Source organism: Coturnix japonica, unplaced genomic scaffold (genome assembly GCF_054131305.1).
Source record: "Coturnix japonica strain WE unplaced genomic scaffold, WE-NBRP24 Scf049, whole genome shotgun sequence".
Classification (NCBI taxonomy): Eukaryota; Metazoa; Chordata; class Aves; order Galliformes; family Phasianidae; genus Coturnix; species Coturnix japonica.
The window spans coordinates 1,940,727-1,960,185 of NW_028188952.1; the positions used below are offsets into that span (position 1 = coordinate 1,940,727).

The following is a 19,459-nucleotide window of genomic DNA, read 5'->3' on the forward strand; positions in this document are numbered from 1 at the left end:
CACACCTGTTTGTGTCAAAGCTGCTCTGAGCTCAGGCAGCTCTTCCTCACAGCAGTGCCAGCAGCACAGCAGCTCTGCAGAGCACAGCCCCAAACTGGAGTCACAGCTGAACAGCACGGGCTGGGGCAGCAGCAGGACACCCTGAGAGCATCACAGCCTCCATCAGGGAGATGGAGAGCCCGAGGCATGGGCCAGAAATGAAGTCCTGCCAACCAGGAGCTCCTGTACAAGAAACCAGCAGATGGCAACAGCACCTCGCTCTGTTCCAGCCGCTGCTCAGTTGGGAGCGGGTAACAGTTGTCCAACAGGTCCCTCTCGCTGCTGGGGAATCCAGAAGCACCAGCAAACCATCCTGGAAGCGATGGGATCTCTGACATCTCATGAGGGTTCTGAGCTCCTCCAGCACATGAACAGCCACACAGAAACGTGACATTAGCATCTTTAGATACTAGAGGCATTTGCTGACCAATATTTGAGCACACTATCTCTAAGTTCACCCAGCTGTCGTGTCAACTCCCCATTCCTATGCATACTGCTCCTCCCACCTCTCCTCAGCTTCTGCTATAGCTAGTTAGCCCAGAAGTGCGGTGATGAGCAGTTCTCACTGTTTACCTCAGTCATGCTGCTGCACACTGTGATGAGCCAGCAAACCAGCTCCAGCTCCTCATAACAACAGACAGGGGCTCTCTGCAGCTCCATGCGGGAATCCCTCCCTCACCTTGCAGAGCTGGGCCTCACCATGCCTGTTATGTTCTGCTCCACTCCGCTCCCCTCCTGCTTGTTAAGAAACACGAACATTGTTGATCGTGGTAGGTTTATAAAAATTTTCCTTTAATCACACAAAACTGAAGTTTGTGATGAAGAGTAGCTTGACAGTTCCTCTTAAATACCAGTATGCATAAGACACTGCATTAGGCACTAGGCAGCAGCCAACATCAGTTAGAGTCTGGCAAGAGAAGCCATTTTAATACCTCCCTTCACACCGTGTGGGATTACAGGCTTTTGCAATACACAGTTTTCACTGACAGGTCACCCGAGGTTTCCCCTGCCCCACTTCTGTACATCAGTAAACCACGTGTATTCACACCAGGGTGGGGTTAACATTCGTGGCATCACAACCATCAAAAAAAGACAATTTTCTATACAAGATTCTCTTTTTCTTTTTTTTGCAAAAGTTGCAACAGGATGAGTGCAGTATGACAGAACCAGAGAGAAAAGAAGTTGGCATGCGAGAGTCCAACACAAATGAAGACAACAGGCAGCTAGTTGTATGTTCTATATTGACAAGATACTGATTGGTTACATGAAGAAACATACAATACAAAATACAGAAGAAATCAGTTTTTCTTCCCTCTGCCCCACCCCAAAATACTCATAATTGATTTGGTCAATAAGTGGCTGAAGAGCCGGAGTTTGTCACTATAATGCTACAGTTTAGTGGTTGTTCTAGGCATATCATACTGGTATTCGCCTCAGCTTTTACACGTGGGTAACTTTAAACAAGGCTGTCTAGTCTCAATATCCCTTTGTTTCCAATAGTGAACTACAGTACTGTGGGACCTGGGTGCTGCTGGCCCTCACCCGTGGGGAGGGATGAGCTGGCTGGGCAGACACCAGGTCGTGCATCCACCACCACCAGGAAGAGGGAAGAGCAGAAGTTCATATATTAAAAAAGTGACTTAAGACTTAGAATTGAATTAGTATTTGTACAGAAAGGTGCAGGTGGAAGAACTCCCTCCAGCCTATGATCAGAAAGGGATGGAGAAATCACAGCAGCCACCGGCAGCAGCTGCTCTACGGTAAGTGCGATTGTTAGCGTGGATTCCAGTCACGTCCTTCGAGGGCTCCGTCGGGCGAGATCAGCTGCTCAATTGCTGCAGCACTGGCTCCTGCTGGGCTGACTGCTCTCCTGAAGGTCGACCACCCGATTCCTGCCCGGACCACCTGGAGCATTCTGGGGTTCATTTTTTGGCAGTTTCTTGGCTAGGAAAGAAGCAAGGTATCAGCAGGTCGCTCTTATAGAGGCCAGCCTCCTCCCCACTGCAGACCACATGCTGAGCTCAGCTCTGCTCCAGCCTCCAGCTCTCAGGACACTGCTGGCAGCACACGTACATTAAACCTGCTTTTAGCTGTCACCAATTCTGCTCCACCCTCATTCACTCCAGATAAAGGGAGAGAGGGAACAAGGTTTGCACTACCTGGGTGACCACACACACAGGTCTAACAACCTGGTCACACATAAACTCCAGTAAGAGCCTCCAGAACCCAGCTGACACAGATCCTGTGGTTTTCAGTGGGCTGTACTGCCAGTGCTCAGAGCTCCTCCAGGCAGCCCTTTCACACCACACTTACCTATTGCCATGAAGATTTCATTCACATTCATTGCTGTCTTTGCCGATGTCTCCATGAACAGCAAGCTGTTGTCATCTGCATATGTTTGTGCATCCTAGAAACAATAACATTAGAGTGATAAAGGCATCCTGCCAGGAGGAGGCACGTGCAGGCTCCGCATACTCCACTTGCTGGCATTACTAAACACTGAAGACAGCCTCTGCCCAGCCCAAACTGGGCACTTCCACCCCAGCCCAAGTCCTGCCTGGCCAGGACAGCTGATAGACGTGCAGTACTGATAGGAGCACATGGCTGAGGTGCCAGCATCAGAGCCAGGATACAGCAGCACAGGTTGTTTGTGAGCTACATGTGGACACTATGTCTCAAGCAACTTAACACCTTGTACTTTGGTTAGCTGGGAGTTTAACACACCTCAATGTGCTGCAAGCAGTCCCGTGCAGAGGTCTTTGAGATAAAAGCTTCTACTACGAAATCTGCCTCAGACAACTTCAGGTAAGAGTTGTGAAGACTAGAAAACAAGCTTCAGGTGTCTTATCTAAAAGATGCCATTTCATACACTGCTGAAGACAGACCCTGATAAGTAAGACAGCAGTAGAGACTGATAATACAAACTTGCTCCCTATGGGCCTTTGTAACTTAACTCATAACTGTTACCAACAAGAGCTACAAGTATTGTGACAAACCTACAGGGGGAAGGCAGGCTTCAAGGGGCACCCTGGGGTCCTCAGCAGCACTGATGTTAACTTCCACACTTTCTCCTTAGAGTACTTTTGACATGGATATCTCCTAGAGCTGATCAGAGAGCTGCTTTCCCGGCTGCTCAGGTAGCAGCTGAACCACATTCCCACTTACCTGGAAATCCACAGCTCTCTTGGTAGCAAGGTCTGCCTTGTTTCCTGCTAGTGCAATTACAATATTGGGGCTGGCCTGCCTCTGCAACTCTTTCACCCAGTTCTTGGCTCGTACAAATGTGTCCTGGAAGTAAACAGGAGGCAGTCAGGAAAGGCAGCCTCTTAATAATGCACAATGAAGATATGATTAGAACAAGTCTTTCCTGTAAGAAGCATTCTGCTTCTACAGCACTTTGTAGCAGGATTCTTTATCAGCTTAGACAGCCTTGATCAGAAACAAGGAAGTGGCGAGTTTAAGAAACTCAGTACCTGCAGGCAGACATCTGCAGCAGCCCTAATCCCAGAACTCTCCCATGGAACAGAGAAGCATCAGATATAAGTGCAGATGCCTCCCTCCCAGCAGACACTTCAGGCCCTGGTGCAGTACTCACTGTGTTAGTGATGTCGTAGACAACAATGGCTGCCTGAGCACCTCGGTAGTACATGGGTGCCAGGCTGTGATACCGCTCCTGTCCCGCCGTGTCCCATATTTCAAACTTCACCGTTGTGTCATCCAGACAAACTGTCTGCGTTAGGAAGGCAGCTGAAAGAGAAGAGATGTTTGCCTTGTCTCCAGCTGGAGAGCTCCTCCAGCAAGAGCCAGCAGCTCAGAGCAGTTCTGCTTTTGCACAAGAGCTGGCAGAAGCCCCAGCCAGGCCAGCACACTGCCACCTGGTGTGCAAGTCACAGCTCTGCTGTGTTACAAGCTACTTATGTGAGGGAACCAGAGAGCCACCAGGCAGCAGGCTGCCAACAGAAAGGTGGCTCCGAGCACCCAGCAAGCAGCCTGCCATTACACTGCTACCCACCCCCAGGGGTCACCACCCAGACCACACAATACAGCTGCAGCATCCCGAGGATTAGCTTCACAGAGTGCCTCAGTGCCAAAGCACTGCAGTCAGCCCAGTTACACTGCACTCCTTGGCCTAGAAACCAGTTATTTGTTCCAGCGAGAATAACGCCATACTTTCATTTCAGTTCTAATACAGCCAGGCTTGAACATGGCCTGAGGTAGAACAGCAGATCACTCACAGCCCCCTGTGGCAAAGCATTAAGCCCTGCCTGTCTGTAAGCTGCCCTGCTTCCTGTATGGGTCACTACAGGGGCAGATGAAGCCTCTCAGTGCACATCTCCTCACATTACCACTCAGAAGGCTGGGTGCTGACTGACCTTTGATTGGTGACTCCACACTGACTATTTTAAGCTAAAGAACAGCTAGGCCTGAAAGAGATGTGGAAGTAGTTTATTTTGTCAAGCTACAAACAAGCCTGATATCCCAGGTCCTGGTCAGAAAACATCATTGAAGCCATAAACTAAGCTGAATGCCTCAGATCTAATTAGAAATAGGAATTCAAACATTGGAAGACGCCTGAGAGGCAGAGCACTCGTGGTTGCCATAGCAGTGTTCGCTGGTGCACTGATCTCCACACTAACAAACTGCAGACCAAGAGTTAAAGCATTAGCTGCTTGACTATTTATAGCAAAAAGCCCAGACCAGACTGAAATAGCCATTAATGCTCCTGATACTCCTGGGCTGCATTAGCAAGGCCGGCATCTTTTAACCATCAGCATCTGGAGTTGGCACTCACCTCCAATCGTGCTCTCCTGGTACTCATGGAACTGCCCCTTCACGAAGCGCAGAACAAGGCTGGATTTCCCCACTGCCGACTCTCCCAGCAGGACGAGTTTGAACTGACAGATTTTGTTTCCAGCAGCTGGTCCATTCGGTCGAGCAGCTCCACCTCGACCTGCCATTGTGGCCTAAGTGCAGGAGTGCCAAGAGTTAAGGATGCTGCAGGTTCTGCACTGGATCCACCTGGAGGCAGGTTGCAACTGGAAGAGGAGGCCAGAGTTAGTGACACGCTCCCGGAGCAGCCCTACCAGTTCCAGAGGTGGTTTTGACCCACAGCCTCTATCAGCACAGACAGCTGCTGCTCCTTCCCACTGAGGAAGGTTACTGGCTGCAAGCACTGCAGCACATCAGCCAGTTCCTATCAGTCAGCAGCTCCCACAGCATCTGAAGTTGCGTGAGCCTCCTCAGAGCAGGGGTTTGATATGAGCTCCCTCCCCACCGGGCCCTCCAGCACTTCCACCGCACACCTCACTAGGGCAAGGCAAGTAGAAAACAGCCAGTGTGCCAGTCAGGTTATTAGAGCCCTGTCCATTAAAACACTGTTCAGTTCATTGGAAGTAACTGAAATTGAGCTTTAAGTCCTTCCTCCTCTCTCGAGTTCACCACGTAGCAGCTTCAGGCTGCCAACAGAATAGAGGTGTTTGTGTGCCCTATGTAATCCATTATGGACAGCAGCACTGACTCACTCCTCCAGATCACAAGAGCAAGTTGTTATGTTCAGAACTGTAAAGGCCCTTGTACAAAGCTATTAAACACCGCATCTCTGAGCAGTCCTCAAGGCCACCCCAGACCTGCAGAAGCACAGAGGAGCTGACAGCTGCCCCACCAGCACTGCAGGTAATTATCAGAAGTCTAGACTGACTTATCAGAAAGCAGGGGCAGCACCTACACACAGCAGCAGCAGCACCAAATCTCCAGTGTCGTGCAGAAGCACTGCACAAAGAGCGAGACAAGCTGTTCTACATCCACTGATAACCCTGAGCGAAGGCTCAGTGCCTCCCATTAACCACAATGACCCGTATTCCTGTTCTCAGCTGTGAGCAGATAATGTTCCAAGCGCAGTTTCACAGATTTCAGCAGATTTCCTGTATTCAACACGACTCCCACTTCCTGTCAATGACAAATGCTACAACCGATTGCATCTGCTCTGTATCATCTGTATCACCATTTTCCCTTCAACTCTCTCGCAGCCCAAGTTTCTTGACAAAGACAAGCAGCAAACAAAGACCCTGATGGGCAGTTTCCCCCACAACAAATCCTGAGCCCCAAGGAAACACCTTCTTGCTCAGAGTGAACCCAGCAAACAGCACCCAAATGAACAGTGTCCTATGAGCCACGCTTCAGAGCAAAAGCTCCAGAGAATGCAGAGTTCCTTCTCTAACTCAAGACTGCAAAGCAGCAGCTTTTGCTTGCTTAACCTTGTATTCATTTACCAGGACGGTCTATCAGCAGACTGGTAAGCTCTGTCACCATTTCAGACCAACTATCTGCACATTAAAAGCCACGTGAATCATGCCTCAGTTGAGTTATGACCTCCTGAAACACGATAGGGGTGATTCCCAGAGCAAGGAAATGAGCCTGTTGACATCCTCAGGTCTTGGCATGACCTATATTTCAGGGACTTCGGTTCATTTTACCATGAATTCAGACAGAATTGAGCAAGCAGGTCTACGTCCAGCTCACAGAAGAATCAAGTTACCAGAGGATCGTTTCTTCTCTCTGCTGTGTTACAAATAACATCAGTGCAGATTTGTTGGCTTACGACCAATATACTCAGACAAAAAACCCCAGTGAAATATTTATCTTGTTAAACAGCTGACGGCATTACATGAATTCCTTGGCAAAGGCAGCCCTGAAGGTACCGAGTGGTTTTGCTTCACCTACCACCCAGCCCCATGTATGGGCTCACCACCCCGACCCACACAGCACGCTGTGCCCGACCTCCTCAACATGTCAATGCAATGTATACTAAGAGCCATCTTCAAAAACACTGAGCACAGCAGTCCGGCTGAGGGCTGACCTGGGCCAAAGGGCTCAAGGCTCAACTCAAGGCAGAACACTGAACCACGAGGAAAACTTCTGTTAAGGCTGAGATTAAGCCCCATGTGCCAGATGACAGCACTTGAACTAAGCAAGTTGCTCTGAGTCTGTCAGGAAAGGAAACCAGAACAGCCAAGAGAGCTCACTGGAAGATGAGGCAAGGACTGCAGCTGCTGTGACCATCCAGAGGTGCAGCTCTACAGTCAAAGGGAGCTGCAGAGCCAAATTCTAACACTGAAGCAGTCAGCTATAAAACTGCTTCTCTGGCTTTTTATTTCCTTTTTTTTGAATAGGACTTTCTATTGAAAACTGTCCTTTTTCTTCATCCAAGTGACTCAGCCCATATGCACAACAGAAACTAGTTACCTCAGCTCTGGAACCCAAGCAACATCTCTAGGATCTCACTCCAACTTTTGCAAGCTTCAGGCAATCCTAAGCCACATGCACAGAACACACAGAACATCCTGCAGGGGCAAAGCGCGAGCAAACTCAAGCTGTGATTTCAAATCCATTTAAGAAAGCCGCCTCAAACCCCTTTAATATTCCCAGCTGGGCAGTGCAGCTGTTCCACTGCGTTAAAGCAATAGCAAAGATTAACCCTGACTCCCTCCCCCCCACGCAGCACTGTCACACAGCTGGTTCTCAGGCACAGAGCCTCGGGGTGCTCATATCCCTCAGTCCTTCCACCAGGGTCTCTCATCCTCCTCCAAAGATGTTCAGCAATTATCCCTTAGCAAAAGTTCCCGAAAGCATCTCCTGAGATGCAAAGGTATTACACTTATATACCACCTTTGGAGGCAGAGCTTTTAATGCTCAGACAGCTGAATGAGCATAAGCAGCAAGAGTTACTGCCACGCTGGCCACACGGGCACTACAAAGAAGCTCCATGCCTAATCCAGTGGGGGTTTTAATTCTGCAGAATAGCATGACTAATTGCTTTCAAAACTGCAGTTAGTGTGCTATTAGATCACCACGGGCTGAAGGGAGAAACGTGCAATTAGGGCAGGCTGAGGTGCTGTGCTCCTGCCCTTCCTCGTGCTTCGGGAAAGCATTTGGACCTACAGGTGACCATGGCCCCCACATCCCCACCTGCTGACACAGCAAGTGAGCTCGTTCCAGATCAGCACAATGGAGACCCAAGCAAGTGAGCTTCCAGTACAGCTTCAGTCAAGCCATGGAAACAGCACACTTGTAAAGACTGCTTTAAAAGCAGCAGGATGAGAGGCGGCAGCTTCCGAGCAAATGTTAGAGAGACATAAATTGCAGCACACAACTTCTATCGATTCATTTTATATAAGCTTCTCACTGGCTGTATGGAACAAGGTCCCACATCCCAGGTACCAGAACCCCCTGCTCCCATGTTAACCCCCCTCCCGCAGGTATTGCCTGCATCCATTCTCAACACTGCAAGAACTCTGCCCTATGTCCAGCAGCTGATGCACTGCCAGGTTAACGACACTCCAGATACTGTGCGGACCAACTCAAAATTGAACTAAGTTTGTAACCCTACAAGCAAGGTTCCCATAGCTCCCATTCCATACACTGCACTGTGCAGCACGCTCTCAAAAGGCTCAACTTCCTTTCGGCCAGAAATCCAGCAGCATTCACCCATAGACAGCACCTGCTCCTTGCTGAAAAAGGCACGACTGTTAACAACGCAGCACAGAAAACAGCCATCTTCACCCCAAGAGACTCGGTGACCTTCATTATATCTTTCCCAGACTGCACAAAGATCTCCTGCCTCCAGTGGCTCCTTTTTTGGAGCGCTACCATATCAAAGCAAACATGAAAGCTGGTGTTTCCTTATCTGTTTATGTAGGACTACTCCAGTAGTTCATTCCCGTGCTTCAGGGGAAGCCAGCATTCACATCAGAATTAAGACAGAGCGTTACTATTCCCCATAACGCCACTTCCAGGAAGCCGTGCTGTTTCTGGTTGGCAGATGGAACGTGTTCATAGTTACTGACAATTTCACAGAACTTGCATAAGAGAACTTCAAACTTCATATCCCAGGGGAAGGAAAGTGCTGACTCTGCCATTCCCTTCTTCTAAGCACGCTGACCAAAATACTTCAGGCTACACCCACTTCATTAGAAGCGTTTCCATTTTACTTCCTGTGTCTGGAAAGACTTGGCACTGCTCTTCCCCCACCTAAGGAGATGTGTGACCTGATGACCCCTCCTTTACATGCAGAGCTTTGCTGCGATGACAACAATTTCACTTCTCATCACTGCTCTTCCACACCTCGAGGACTGGCTGAGCTCACAGAACCAGACTGTTACTCAGCTTTTGTTTCAGACAGTGTCCAATCCATCACTGGCTTCACTGTTACAGCAAAGTGACCCAAATCCAAGTCTGTCCACAGTAAAACCAGGTAAGTGTTTGACTTGACCACATCCACCTACTGAGCTAGCTGCCCCCATACTGCTCTCCCTTCCCCAGGACTTCCATTTTATCTTGCTCCCTCACCCTATGGGGTATTAAAGCCTGACTTCAACAGCCCTAGTGCCAGGCAGTGCAGGTCCCTTATCTTAAAATGAACAGAGTTTGAATTGGCCTATGGTATCTCAGTGGGAAAAACTGCCTGTAGAGGTAGACCTGCTATGAAAGCACTTGACTGTTGGGGCATCCTGTTGAGACACAGTTACTGAAGCCAAACATGGCTTTTCTAACCTTAGAGGTCTGTACAGACTCCAGCTTTACCTGCTGTTCTCATTCCAGGAGGGCATTAAGGCCAACATTGCCCTGCAGCAGCCTACAAACACCATTCAAGACTCCAGCACTGCACTACGTGAGGTGTTGTTCTATAAGCAGGGCAGCTTGAGCATCTGGAAAGCCCCCAGACAAAAAACTAAGAATAGTAGATGCAACTTGTTCCACATGAGACTTAAAACAGCGTCTCAGTGCACTCTGCCCTCTCATTTCCTTACACATTTGGAAACCATCAAGGTCAGAGCTCCAACAGCCACACACAGCAACAAGGGAAGGGCCACAGCTCCCTGTGCAGGCTGCTCACAGTCAGGTGCTGCCATTAACACACACGGTGCTGCCATTAACACACACGGTGCTGCCATTAACACACACGGTGCTGCCATTAACACACACGGTGCTGCCATTAACACACACGGTGCTGCCATTAACACACACGGTGCTGCCATTAACACACACGGTGCTGCCACCACCCTGAATTCCACCACACACACGGCGCTTCCCAGCAGCAGCATCAACCCAACAGGTCTGAGCTCTACAGCAACTACTGGCAGCACACAAAGCCGCACTGTCCGTTCAGGCCACGCCCAGGACCCGCTGCACCCACCGCAGCACAGAGCGACCGCAACAAGCAGCAGCCGGGGACCGACCGCCCCGACCCCACCCCATCCATCCCCACCGGGCGGACCGTCCGTGAGCCGGGCCCGAGCGATACGGGACAGCACGGACAGCACACAGCGCACACAGCGCACACACCGGGCCGAGCAGCGGCCTGGAGCCCCGCCGGCCTCACTCGGCTCACCCCGCAGCTCAACGAACCATCCGCCCGCACTCACCGCCCGCAGGGCCGCTCCCCGCCGCGGGTGCGTCTCGCAGGCCCCGGCCCTCACTTCCGCCTTTACCCGTTCCGCTTCCGGACCCGTCCACCGCTTCCGTTCCTACCGTGCATGTCACTGGTAACTGCGGCTGTCAATCATCTTTGTCCCGCCTCCTCGTGTCTCCGCCTCCTGATGGACGCGTTGCGTCACGTGATCTGCGCTCCTCTACGTAATGCGTGTCTTTCGCAGAGCACCATGGGAATTGTAGTCCCCAGGTGTCCCCGCAGCGCCCCCCGAGCAGCTCGGCCACATCCCAACACAACCCCCCCCAAACCTCCCCAGATCCCTTCAGTGCCCCCAAATCTGCCCCAAAACAGCCCAAAATCTGCCCCCAATCGCCCCCAGCAGCGGCGCATCCCGGAGCTGCACAAATCGCTCATTTATTTCCCATTCCGTCCGAAAAGAACGCGAAGAACAGCGCGGGGCAGCTGGTCCCGCACGGTGCCGGTTCCGGTCCCGGTTCCCCCCAGCCCCGCATCGCCCGGGGGCGGCCGGCGCCCAACAGCGGCCCGAGGGATGAGCGGCCCCGGGGCGGGTTTATATGAAGCCCCGTAATGCGACGAGTGTCAAAACCGGCATCGAATAAACCCGGCACCGGCCGCTCGAGGCGAATCCGGAGCCGGGGGGTCCCGCCGCGTCTCAGCTGGACGAACCGGAGCGGGGCTGCGGGCGGACGCGGGCGGAGCAGCCCGGGAACGAGTGGGCGGAACGGGGCGGAACCGCGGGCGGAGGCGTCGGGGACTGAGGGACGGGGCGGGACGGGCGCGGTGCGGGCTGGGGGGCGGCGGGGGACGGAGGGTGCGGAGCCTCCGAGCCCAACCCCGGGGCGCCGGACGGAGCGGGAACGGAGCGACTGCGGGAGGGAGCGCAGCTGCAGGCGGGGGAGGAGCCCCGGGAGGCGGCGGGGGCCGGCGGGGGCCGGGAGGGCGGCGAGGAGGCTCCGGGCGGGCGACGGGGGCACGCGGGGGGCGGCGGGCGGCCCTGGAGCAGCTCCAGCACCCGCTGCAGCTCCCGGCTGAGCTGCGAAACCTCGCGGTTGAGGTGGGCGATCTGCAACGGGGACGGAAAGCGGCGTGAGCCCCGACGGGACGGGGGAGCCCCGCGCTCCCGGGCGGCCCCGCACCTCCCGGCTCAGCCGCACGATGCTGCGCTCCGCCGCCTCCACCTCCGCCAACAGCGCCGGGCCGCGCTCCGCAGTCCCTGCCGGGCAGACAGCGCACGTCGCCGGGATCCCCTCGTTCCCCGCTCCGCCATTTGGCGCGGCCGTACCTGGTGGCGGGGAGCCCCTGGACCCGCCCCGCAGCCGAGGGGCCGCTCCGAAGCAGGAGGTTCGCGCGTCCCGGGTCCCCCCGTCGTCTTCGATCCCGTCCACCACCCTGCGGGGCGGCGGTGAGGACCCGACCTCGTCCTCGCCTCGTCCACCCCCGCCCCCTCCCGGACACGCGCAGCCCTCGATCTCACCTGGGGCCGAAATCGAGGGGCCCGGGGTCGTGCAGGGAGGGGCAGAGGAGCCGAGCCGCCTTCCGGCCCCCGCCGCCCCCCGCCTCCCCCCGGGTCCGCGCCGTGGGGACGCCGCGCTCGTCTCCACGTGGAGCTCCGTGGAGCCGCGCGGGGCCGCTGAGTTGGGGCAGCAGCGGTTCGCGGGGGGCGACGGCGGGAGGCGATCGCTGGAAGACCTCATCCGCCTCTTCCTCGTCCTCCGCGATGCAGGGGAGGGGCTGCTCCGGGCCGGGGCCGCCGTCCGAGGGGCGCTGCGGGTGCCGGTGGAGGGGTCAGTGCTGCTCCCCGCACCCCGCGGCTCCCAGCACCTTACAGCACGAACCTGCGATGCCTGCGAGAGGCGCGGGGAGCGGGCGAAGCGGCCGAGCCCCTGCGAAAGAGATTTGGAGCCGTCAGAGGGCAGAGATGTTCCTACGTCGGGCCACAGCCCTCGGTGCCCCCGGGTAGCCCAAACTCCGGCCCCGAACTGCATTCCCGCAGCTCCATGCCAGGCCCCGGGGCTCGCAGCCCACTCCTGTCCTCTGCTGCTCTCAGTGCTGTGCTGGACCCCAGAACTCAGTCAGAGCCACGGCCGAGACCCTGCTGTCAGGACACCACCTTCCCAGGGGCAGCACGGGGCTCCTGCAGGACACAACACACTTCGCTTGCACCCGCCTCGGTTTGTTCATACCTTTCCCCAGTGAGGAATAAAGCTCTTTGGTGCAGGGAGCGACCTTCCATTATGACCTGGGAGTGGTGGATGTCGGGGGGCACACGGTGCAGCCTCCACTGCTCCAGAGCAGAGGAAGAGGGGAGGTGGTGGGCAGGGGACCCCTCAGCAGCATGACTCAATTCGGCCTCCTCCTGCTCAGGGCCGTGTCCCAGCTGCCTTCCCCCACCTCCGTCCACACCACTTCCAAGCCCCCTCATCCACCTCAGCCTCCTCCGCTGCAGACACTCTTGCTTCAGCTTTGAAAGTGCCTGGGTGAAAGAGCTGAGAAAAGCTGCAGGGACTTACCTGCATGGGGCAGCAGAGCCACGGAGCCTCGGGAGTGCTAGAACGGAGCAGATGAACTCCCCATCCCGGTCACGCAGAGCCCCAGCCCTGCTCCCAGCCCTGGGGATGTGAGGACGGGAAAGGGCCTGTGGGGGAGGACACGCACCCACCTCCATCTCGCTGCCCTCCTGCAGGTTGAAGGTGAGGTCCTGGTGGATGTCTGCTGCGAACTTGCTGGCATATTCGGGGTAGAGCTGCAGCACCTCCCGCAGCCCTCGCAGCCCGATGTACTGCAGGTCGCAGTAGGTCAGCGCCTTCACGTCCGCGTTGGTTTTGATCACCGGGTCCCTGCTGGCCAGGTCGGCGCCGATCAGATCCCCTTTGCCTGCAGGAGGGGATGGGGTGGGGGCTATGGTGGTGCCAGGCCCGTGTCGGGTGGGCAGCAACGTGCTGTGGGGTCGGCCCTCACCCAGGATGGCCAACACCACGTTGTCCCTCAGCACTTCGAGGGAGCCGGAGCAGACGAAGTAGTTGGCCTGCAGCGCATCGCCCTGCCGCAGCAGGTACTCGCCCGGAGCACAGAATGAGGTTTTAATGTGCAGTGAGAGGGAGCGCAAGCAGCCTCGGCTGGCGGTCTTGAAGATGGGCAGCTGCAGGATGTCCTTGTTCAGGTGCATGGCCACGTCGGCACGGAGCTCGTCAGGAAAGTCACGCAGCAGCTGGGGAGAGAGGAGCCGAGATGGGGGAATGGAGGATCCCTGCGCCCTGCAGGGCTGGGAGCATCGCCAGGCCTCTCTGCATGGCAAACTCAGGACAGGCTGACACTGCTCTGTGTGCCCCACACTGCCAGGAACCTGCCCTGCTCCTGCACACAGCTCTGATCTCTCCAGCAGAACACAGACGCGCACACACACATGTGCCTGCACTCCTGTCACTGGCCCTGGGTGCAGGAAAGAGGCAGGTCCAGCCCTGCTGAACCCTCCTACCTCATTCGCATCTATGCCGTTGTTCACCGACCAGGTGGTCTGGAAGTACTCCAGCATCCTCTGCTTGAGCTGCTGGGGCAGGCGGTGCACGCGGATGAAGTCCTTGAGGTCCTTCATGCGGGTGTGGTAGAGCGAGCGGCGCGAGTACATGCGCTGGATGATGGCCGTGACGTTGCCAAAGACAACGGCGTGCATCAGTGCTGAGGACCGGGGGGCAGTGTCAGCCCACAGAGGGGGCAGGGCCCAGAGGGGCTGTGCTCCGTGGCACCGTGGGGCTGAAGGATGCAGTTATGTAGTTGCACCCCCCCCTCCTCCCCGCCCGGGTACCCGCCTCACCCCCAATGAGCATGGTGCAGATGGAGAAGATCTTCTCGGCATCGGTGTTGGCGCAGACGTTGCCGAAGCCCACGCTGGTCAGGCTGCTGAGGGTGAAGTAGAGGGAGGCAATGTAGGCGCTGCGGATGGAGGGCCCCCCCGCCGAGTTGTTGATGTAGGGAGCCTCCAGCCTCTTGCCCAGCTCATGCAGCCAACCTGCCAAGCACAGCCCATGGTCAGCGCTCACCGAGGGGCAGCCACCACTCAGCACAGCCACAGCCCCTCCTTGGCTGTGCTCCACAGGCAGCAGCCGGCCAGAAGTGCCGTGCCCTCACTCACCGATGTCCCAGGTGAGCGGGTCGTTGCTCTCCATCTCCTTGCGGCCGATGATGTACCAGATGCACGCCATCCAGTGGGCCAGCAGTGCGAACACGGACATGAGCAGCGTCAGCACCATGGCGCTGTACTGCGAGTAGCGGTCCAACTTCTGCAGCAGCCGCAGCAGCCGCAGCAGCCGCACCGTCTTCAGCAGATGAACCAGCGAGGTCTGAGGAGCAGGAGGGTGAGCCTGGCAGAGCTGGGAAGGACCCCCCCACACCTCCCCACCCTGGGGCAGGGACCCTCCTCTGCTCTCTGTGACTGCAGGAGAGTCGTGGGCTACAGCAGGGGCTGGGGGGCGCTCCCCACCGTGCAGCCATAGAGCCCCTTAGAGCCCCTCTTCCCACCCTCACCACAGTCACGTTGAAGATGTAGAGCAGGTCAAAGGGAAGCGCAGCAATCAGGTCCACAAAGAACCAGGTGGCCACATAATGGATGCAGATGGAGTGGGGCTCGTACACCACCTGGCCTGAATGGCTCACATATGTCGTCCGGAAATTCAGGATTATGTCTGCCCCAGGGGGAGAATGGCAGCCCTGAGTGCCCCACTACAGCTGGGGGGCTGGGCTGGGACCCAGCCAAGGGCATCCTCGTGCCCCAGGTGGGTGCTCATCCCGGGCACAGACCTACCCAGGATGAAGAGCATCTCCACTGCGATGTCGCTGACGATGGTGCTGCGTGCAGCTGAGAGGCTGTCCTCTGTGCTGGTGAAGCAGACGTTGTAGGGAACAGTAACAGCCACATAGAAAGTGGCCACCAGGATCAGCCAGTCCCACAGGGCCTTGAAGATGCTGTAGTGCAGCAGGATGAAGTGGGCTTTCTGCACCGACGCCACCTTGTACTCCGGGACGGAGGGTTTGTTCTCAAACACATTCTGAGGGAGCAGAGGGCAGCGGTGGCACAGGAATGGTCCCACACTGCAGGGCCCCTTCCCTGGGGTGCCCATGGTGATGGACACAGCTGTCTGGTGGGCAGCACACAAGCTGCACTGAGATTACCCCAAAGCTGGACACAGAGTAACCGATTACGGCCATAAATTGATGTTGCACTAATGCTATTAACAGCAATCCATTGTCAGTGCCAGCTGCTGCCTTGAACAGCCTCACGTGCAAATTCACATGCAGTGGACAGAGCCCACCACCACCCTCTGCACTGTCACTGATGGCATTGCTTCCTCTCCTGCCCCTTTCCTCCCAGGCTCAGCACTGCTGGCTGCACCCACATCCCTGCAGCTGGCACAACGTGCTACTACTGGGAACCGCTGCTCACACACCCAGTGCCTGGTAACGACACTCCCTGGGGCACCTGGGCTTCCCCACAGCTCATGCAGAAAGGAGTCAACATGCACGAGCTGCCCAAAGCTCTGCTTTCCCCACAGCATCCTCTGCTCTGCTGCCTACCAGCAACTTCGTACCAGACTGCCTGGGATCGAGGGCATTTCCGTGCCTTAGGGACAGCGAGGAGCACGGCATGGGGGGGGCGCCCTGGCAATGCCGGGCTCTGTGTGCACCCAGCTCTTACCCGATTGATTTTCATCTCACTGCGGTCCCGCCGTGCAAACTGTCTGCTGAGCCGGTGCAGCACCGTCCGGCCCTGCCGCCGTGCTGCCCGCAGGTGTGAGCTGCCAGGTTTCTTGCTCCTCTGCTTCTCTGCAGACATGATGCTCTGGTTTAGTGGGAGCGCTGCCCTGCGGCACAGGGGGGGCCCTCACCTCCAGAGCTGTGGGAATGAGCCCCATTTCTCCCATCCCCCTCCCCTGGGAGCCTCTTGGAGCTCAGAAAGGTCCTGGGGTCCCTCCAAGTGCACTGAGATGGGACACAGTGCCAGGCAGGAGCAGCTGGAGCTGGGAATCCCCCACCACGTGTCCACCAGACACAGAGCTGTGGTCCTTGGATCCCATCCCCATCCCACCACCACGGCTCACCCTCCTTTCTGTCACTTGGATGGCTCTTGCCTCTGCTCTCTGTGATGTCCTTGAAGGAGACGAGGAAGAGCACCACCTCCCCCTTCTCATTCTTGATGGGCATGATGTCCAGCAGGCACCAGAAAGCAGCTCCTGTGTGGAGGAGAGGAAAGGGTAGGCAGGACAGTCCCTTCCCTCCCTCTGTCCAGAGCTGCCCACAGGGCCCTGCACTCTGTGCCACTCACCACCCTTCTTGTAGAAGCAGACCTCGGCCTGCTGCTCCTGTTTGCCCTCCAGCACCTTCTCGATGTGCTGCAGGACGGGCTCGCTGGTCTCAGCCCCACAGAGGAAGCGGCAGCTGCAGTTCTTCTGCATCACCTCGGTGCGGGCAAAGCCGGTCAGGTCACAGAAGCCGTCAGAGCAATAGACAATGGGGAAGCCACGTCGGACCTGAGCGTTGGCCAGGATGAAATTGCTGTCTGAAAGGAGACACGGCAGCCCCTGAGGGCTTGGTGCTGTTCTAGGGGGCTCCCCCTCTGCTCCCCAGCAGAGCAGTGGCCATACATTGCTGTCTGCACAGCACACGGTTGCATGACCCACACTCACCAAGCACCAGCAGACCAAGGGAAACCGTGGCCCATCCCTGTAAATAACCTTTTGGATATTTACTACCATCTTTATGTTACTGTCACATACAGAAGGGAAGGGTCTCACTGTAGCCCCTGGCTCTCCTTGCAATGAGCCACGATCCCACACGAGGTGATCTGTGCCTCCCCCTCACCATCTGCTGCTCTCACCTCCCTGCTGGGTGTGGAGCTTAGCAGTCAGTCAGTGTGGACAGGCAGTGCCAGCCCCTGTGGCTCCTGCCCCATCAAAGGGCTGGGAGTGATGCCACTGAGCCCAGGCCAAGCCAGGGAAAGATGGGGGTGTGTAGAAATGCAGCGTCCTTGGCTGCCACAGCACTGAGGAGTTTGCAGCCTCCCAGCATCACCCCTGCCCTGCAGGACAGCCCCAGAGCTGCACAGTGCTGGCCACAGGCTCTGAGCCAGCCAGCCAGATGGCTTCGTGCTTTAGCCCAGAGAAGGGTGTACACAAGGACAGCAAGGAAGTGGGATGCGCAGACAGTGGGGTCCACATTCACACCCACTGAGGGCAGAACGGGGGCCACCATCCAGATGCAGTCTAAAGCCCGAGGGTTGCAGCCCAGCATCCCTCTGTTCCACACCTCCAGCACCCAGAAAAACATCATCTGCCCCATTTCACAGCACAGGGGAGGGAGGTCCACAGCAGATTACAGTGCAAAGCCATGCCAGGACAGAGCAGCCTGGGCAAGGGCAGCAGGAAGCCACACACAGCCCTGGTGCAATGGGAGGTGCAGCTGGGCCACCACAGCACAGCTCAACCCCGGATTAGCTTGGAGAAGCAAAAATAGCTGTGACTAAGGCCAGATTTTTGCTCTGGGGAGCTGGGATTACTGTGGTGTCCAGGGTGTGTTATTAGAAAAGAAAAAAAAGCTCTCACTGGGGAGCGGCACAGCCACAAAGGGGACTGCAGCCCTGCTGTGCTGGTGACTTGCCTCGACAAACAATATAGGACTTATTAGGCAGCAGCTGTGTGGGAGAGAAAGGGTTAAGTCGTGCCACATATCACTGCAGCTAAAGCCCCTCTCCATGGCAGATAAAGCCGATAAGAAACACATCAAACCCACAAAGCCAGACACCGTTTAAAAGCATCTGTAGGGCGGGTTCAAGCCATCAAAGACAGGATGCTGTTGGTCACCCTCACTCTGTGGGGCAAACTGTTAGTGTGGGCGTGCTCCAAACATCATCAGAGCAGTCTCAGCACAGCAAGAGGTGGCAATCCACATCTCCCAGGGACGCAGCTCCATGCAATAGCTTGGGGTGGAAGGGGCCTTTAAGATCACCCAGTGCAAGCAAATGAGATGCTCTTGTGGCAGGCAGAGCCCAGCACCTGCACTCCAGGAGCTGGGGACTGACAGCCAGCACCGCGCAACAGCGAGGCTCTGGAGCTCCAAACCACGTTGGTGGCCAGAAAGCCATGTGCCACGGGTACAGGAGGCAAACACTGCTACGTGGCCATCCCAGGGCACCCCGCAGTGCCAGGGGTTCCCAGTGTAGTACCCAACACCCTGCTCCCATCCCTGGGGGGCTCCTGACCTGGATGCAGCTGTCACACTGGGCACATTTGGGGCTGGGGCAGAGTGGGTCCCTGCCATCCGCACGGTGAGCCCTGAGCCTCTCCGGCGCCCTCCAGGGGCAATCAGCGCAGGAAGGGCGCGGAGACCCCCGTCAGCCCCGGGAAGGTCTCCCGGGGACACCGACAGGGGGACGGGACACTCGCGGCCGGCTCGAGGGCTGCACGTCGCGGGGTAGATGAAGCCCGGCCGAGGGACAGACAGCTTGGAGTCCGCGACCCGCCCAGCCCAGGGGGCTTCGAAGTCATCCCGAGCAGCACCGCCTCCCTCTGCCCGCCCTCCGCCGCGGTCCCGGGACGCAGCCGTACGTGTTCCATCGAAGCGGGTGGCGATGGTGTCCAGGAAGGTGTTCTGCGGAGCCAGCAGACCCTTCATCACTGGCATCGTCCTTCCGGGCCGCCCACCCCGGGCTGCGGGACCGAACACCGCCGCCCCAGGACCCCTCCGCAGGTGCTGCCCCCAACGGCGCGGGTAATCCCGGCTCGGCCCGGCCCGCCCTGGGCTCCGGCTCCGCCCCCAGCCCCGCCCAGGGCACCGGGGGGGTCTCGGCACCGACGGGCACCGGCAGCTGTTCGGCTGCGCGCGGCTCTGCCCCGGGACCCGCTCGGTACCGGCTGCAACGACCCCCGGGAGGGGCGGGATCCATCCTCGGGCCGGGCAGCAGGACCACAGCCCTCCGGGCTC

General features: G+C 56.7%; 2 protein-coding genes across 12 annotated transcripts; both read right to left on the bottom strand.

Moving 5' to 3' along the window:
• Nucleotides 1-810: 810 nt before the first annotated feature.
• Nucleotides 811-11,928, bottom strand: RAB5C (RAB5C, member RAS oncogene family). 3 transcript variants are annotated; one of them, XM_085532401.1, is made up of 6 exons: nucleotides 11,772-11,928; nucleotides 4,832-5,075; nucleotides 3,635-3,786; nucleotides 3,205-3,327; nucleotides 2,353-2,446; nucleotides 811-1,983 (listed from the first exon to the last, which is right to left on the bottom strand). In XM_085532401.1, the coding sequence occupies exons 2-6, from the start codon at nucleotides 4,995-4,997 to the stop codon at nucleotides 1,868-1,870; spliced, it is 651 nt and encodes a 216-aa protein (XP_085388527.1). In that variant the 5' UTR covers nucleotides 4,998-5,075; nucleotides 11,772-11,928; the 3' UTR covers nucleotides 811-1,867. The 3 variants fall into 3 exon arrangements, 2 of the variants coding, with proteins under 2 accessions (XP_085388527.1, XP_015741134.2); XM_015885648.2 differs by lacking the exon at nucleotides 11,772-11,928 and adding an exon at nucleotides 10,461-10,545; XR_014940780.1 differs by lacking the exon at nucleotides 11,772-11,928 and adding an exon at nucleotides 10,461-10,545 and having other exon boundaries at nucleotides 1,264-1,983; nucleotides 2,353-2,909; nucleotides 2,965-3,327.
• On the bottom strand, nucleotides 4,902-19,449 carry KCNH4 (potassium voltage-gated channel subfamily H member 4). Of its 9 annotated transcripts, XM_085532382.1 has the most exons (16): nucleotides 19,084-19,285; nucleotides 16,806-17,039; nucleotides 16,582-16,713; nucleotides 16,179-16,306; nucleotides 15,288-15,531; nucleotides 15,011-15,168; nucleotides 14,619-14,826; nucleotides 14,301-14,495; nucleotides 13,965-14,164; nucleotides 13,448-13,697; nucleotides 13,149-13,363; nucleotides 12,325-12,372; nucleotides 11,964-12,253; nucleotides 11,772-11,878; nucleotides 11,626-11,702; nucleotides 10,917-11,552 (listed from the first exon to the last, which is right to left on the bottom strand). In XM_085532382.1, the coding sequence occupies exons 1-16, from the start codon at nucleotides 19,157-19,159 to the stop codon at nucleotides 11,142-11,144; spliced, it is 2,973 nt and encodes a 990-aa protein (XP_085388508.1). In that variant the 5' UTR covers nucleotides 19,160-19,285; the 3' UTR covers nucleotides 10,917-11,141. The 9 variants fall into 9 exon arrangements, with proteins under 9 accessions (XP_085388506.1, XP_085388505.1, XP_085388501.1 ...); XM_085532374.1 differs by having other exon boundaries at nucleotides 10,786-11,702; XM_085532377.1 differs by lacking the exon at nucleotides 11,626-11,702 and having other exon boundaries at nucleotides 10,787-11,552.
• Nucleotides 19,450-19,459: the final 10 nt, after the last annotated feature.

Excerpts from the sequence above, each read along its gene's own strand:
- RAB5C (XM_085532401.1), bottom strand. The coding sequence starts at position 4,997 with ATGGCAGGTCGAGGTGGAGCTGCTCGACCGAATGGACCAGCTGCTGGA. Across the intron at positions 3,328-3,634 it reads TCTACGACATCACTAACACA|GACACATTTGTACGAGCCAA; the intron begins GTGAGTACTGCA and ends GTTTACTTCCAG. Across the intron at positions 2,447-3,204 it reads AGAGAGCTGTGGATTTCCAG|GATGCACAAACATATGCAGA; the intron begins GTAAGTGGGAAT and ends TATTGTTTCTAG.
- KCNH4 (XM_085532375.1), bottom strand. The coding sequence starts at position 19,159 with ATGCCAGTGATGAAGGGTCTGCTGGCTCCGCAGAACACCTTCCTGGAC. Across the intron at positions 15,169-15,287 it reads GGAGATGCTCTTCATCCTGG|ACATAATCCTGAATTTCCGG; the intron begins GTAGGTCTGTGC and ends CCCCTGGGGCAG. Across the intron at positions 13,364-13,447 it reads CGTGGTGTTGGCCATCCTGG|GCAAAGGGGATCTGATCGGC; the intron begins GTGAGGGCCGAC and ends CCCCTCCTGCAG.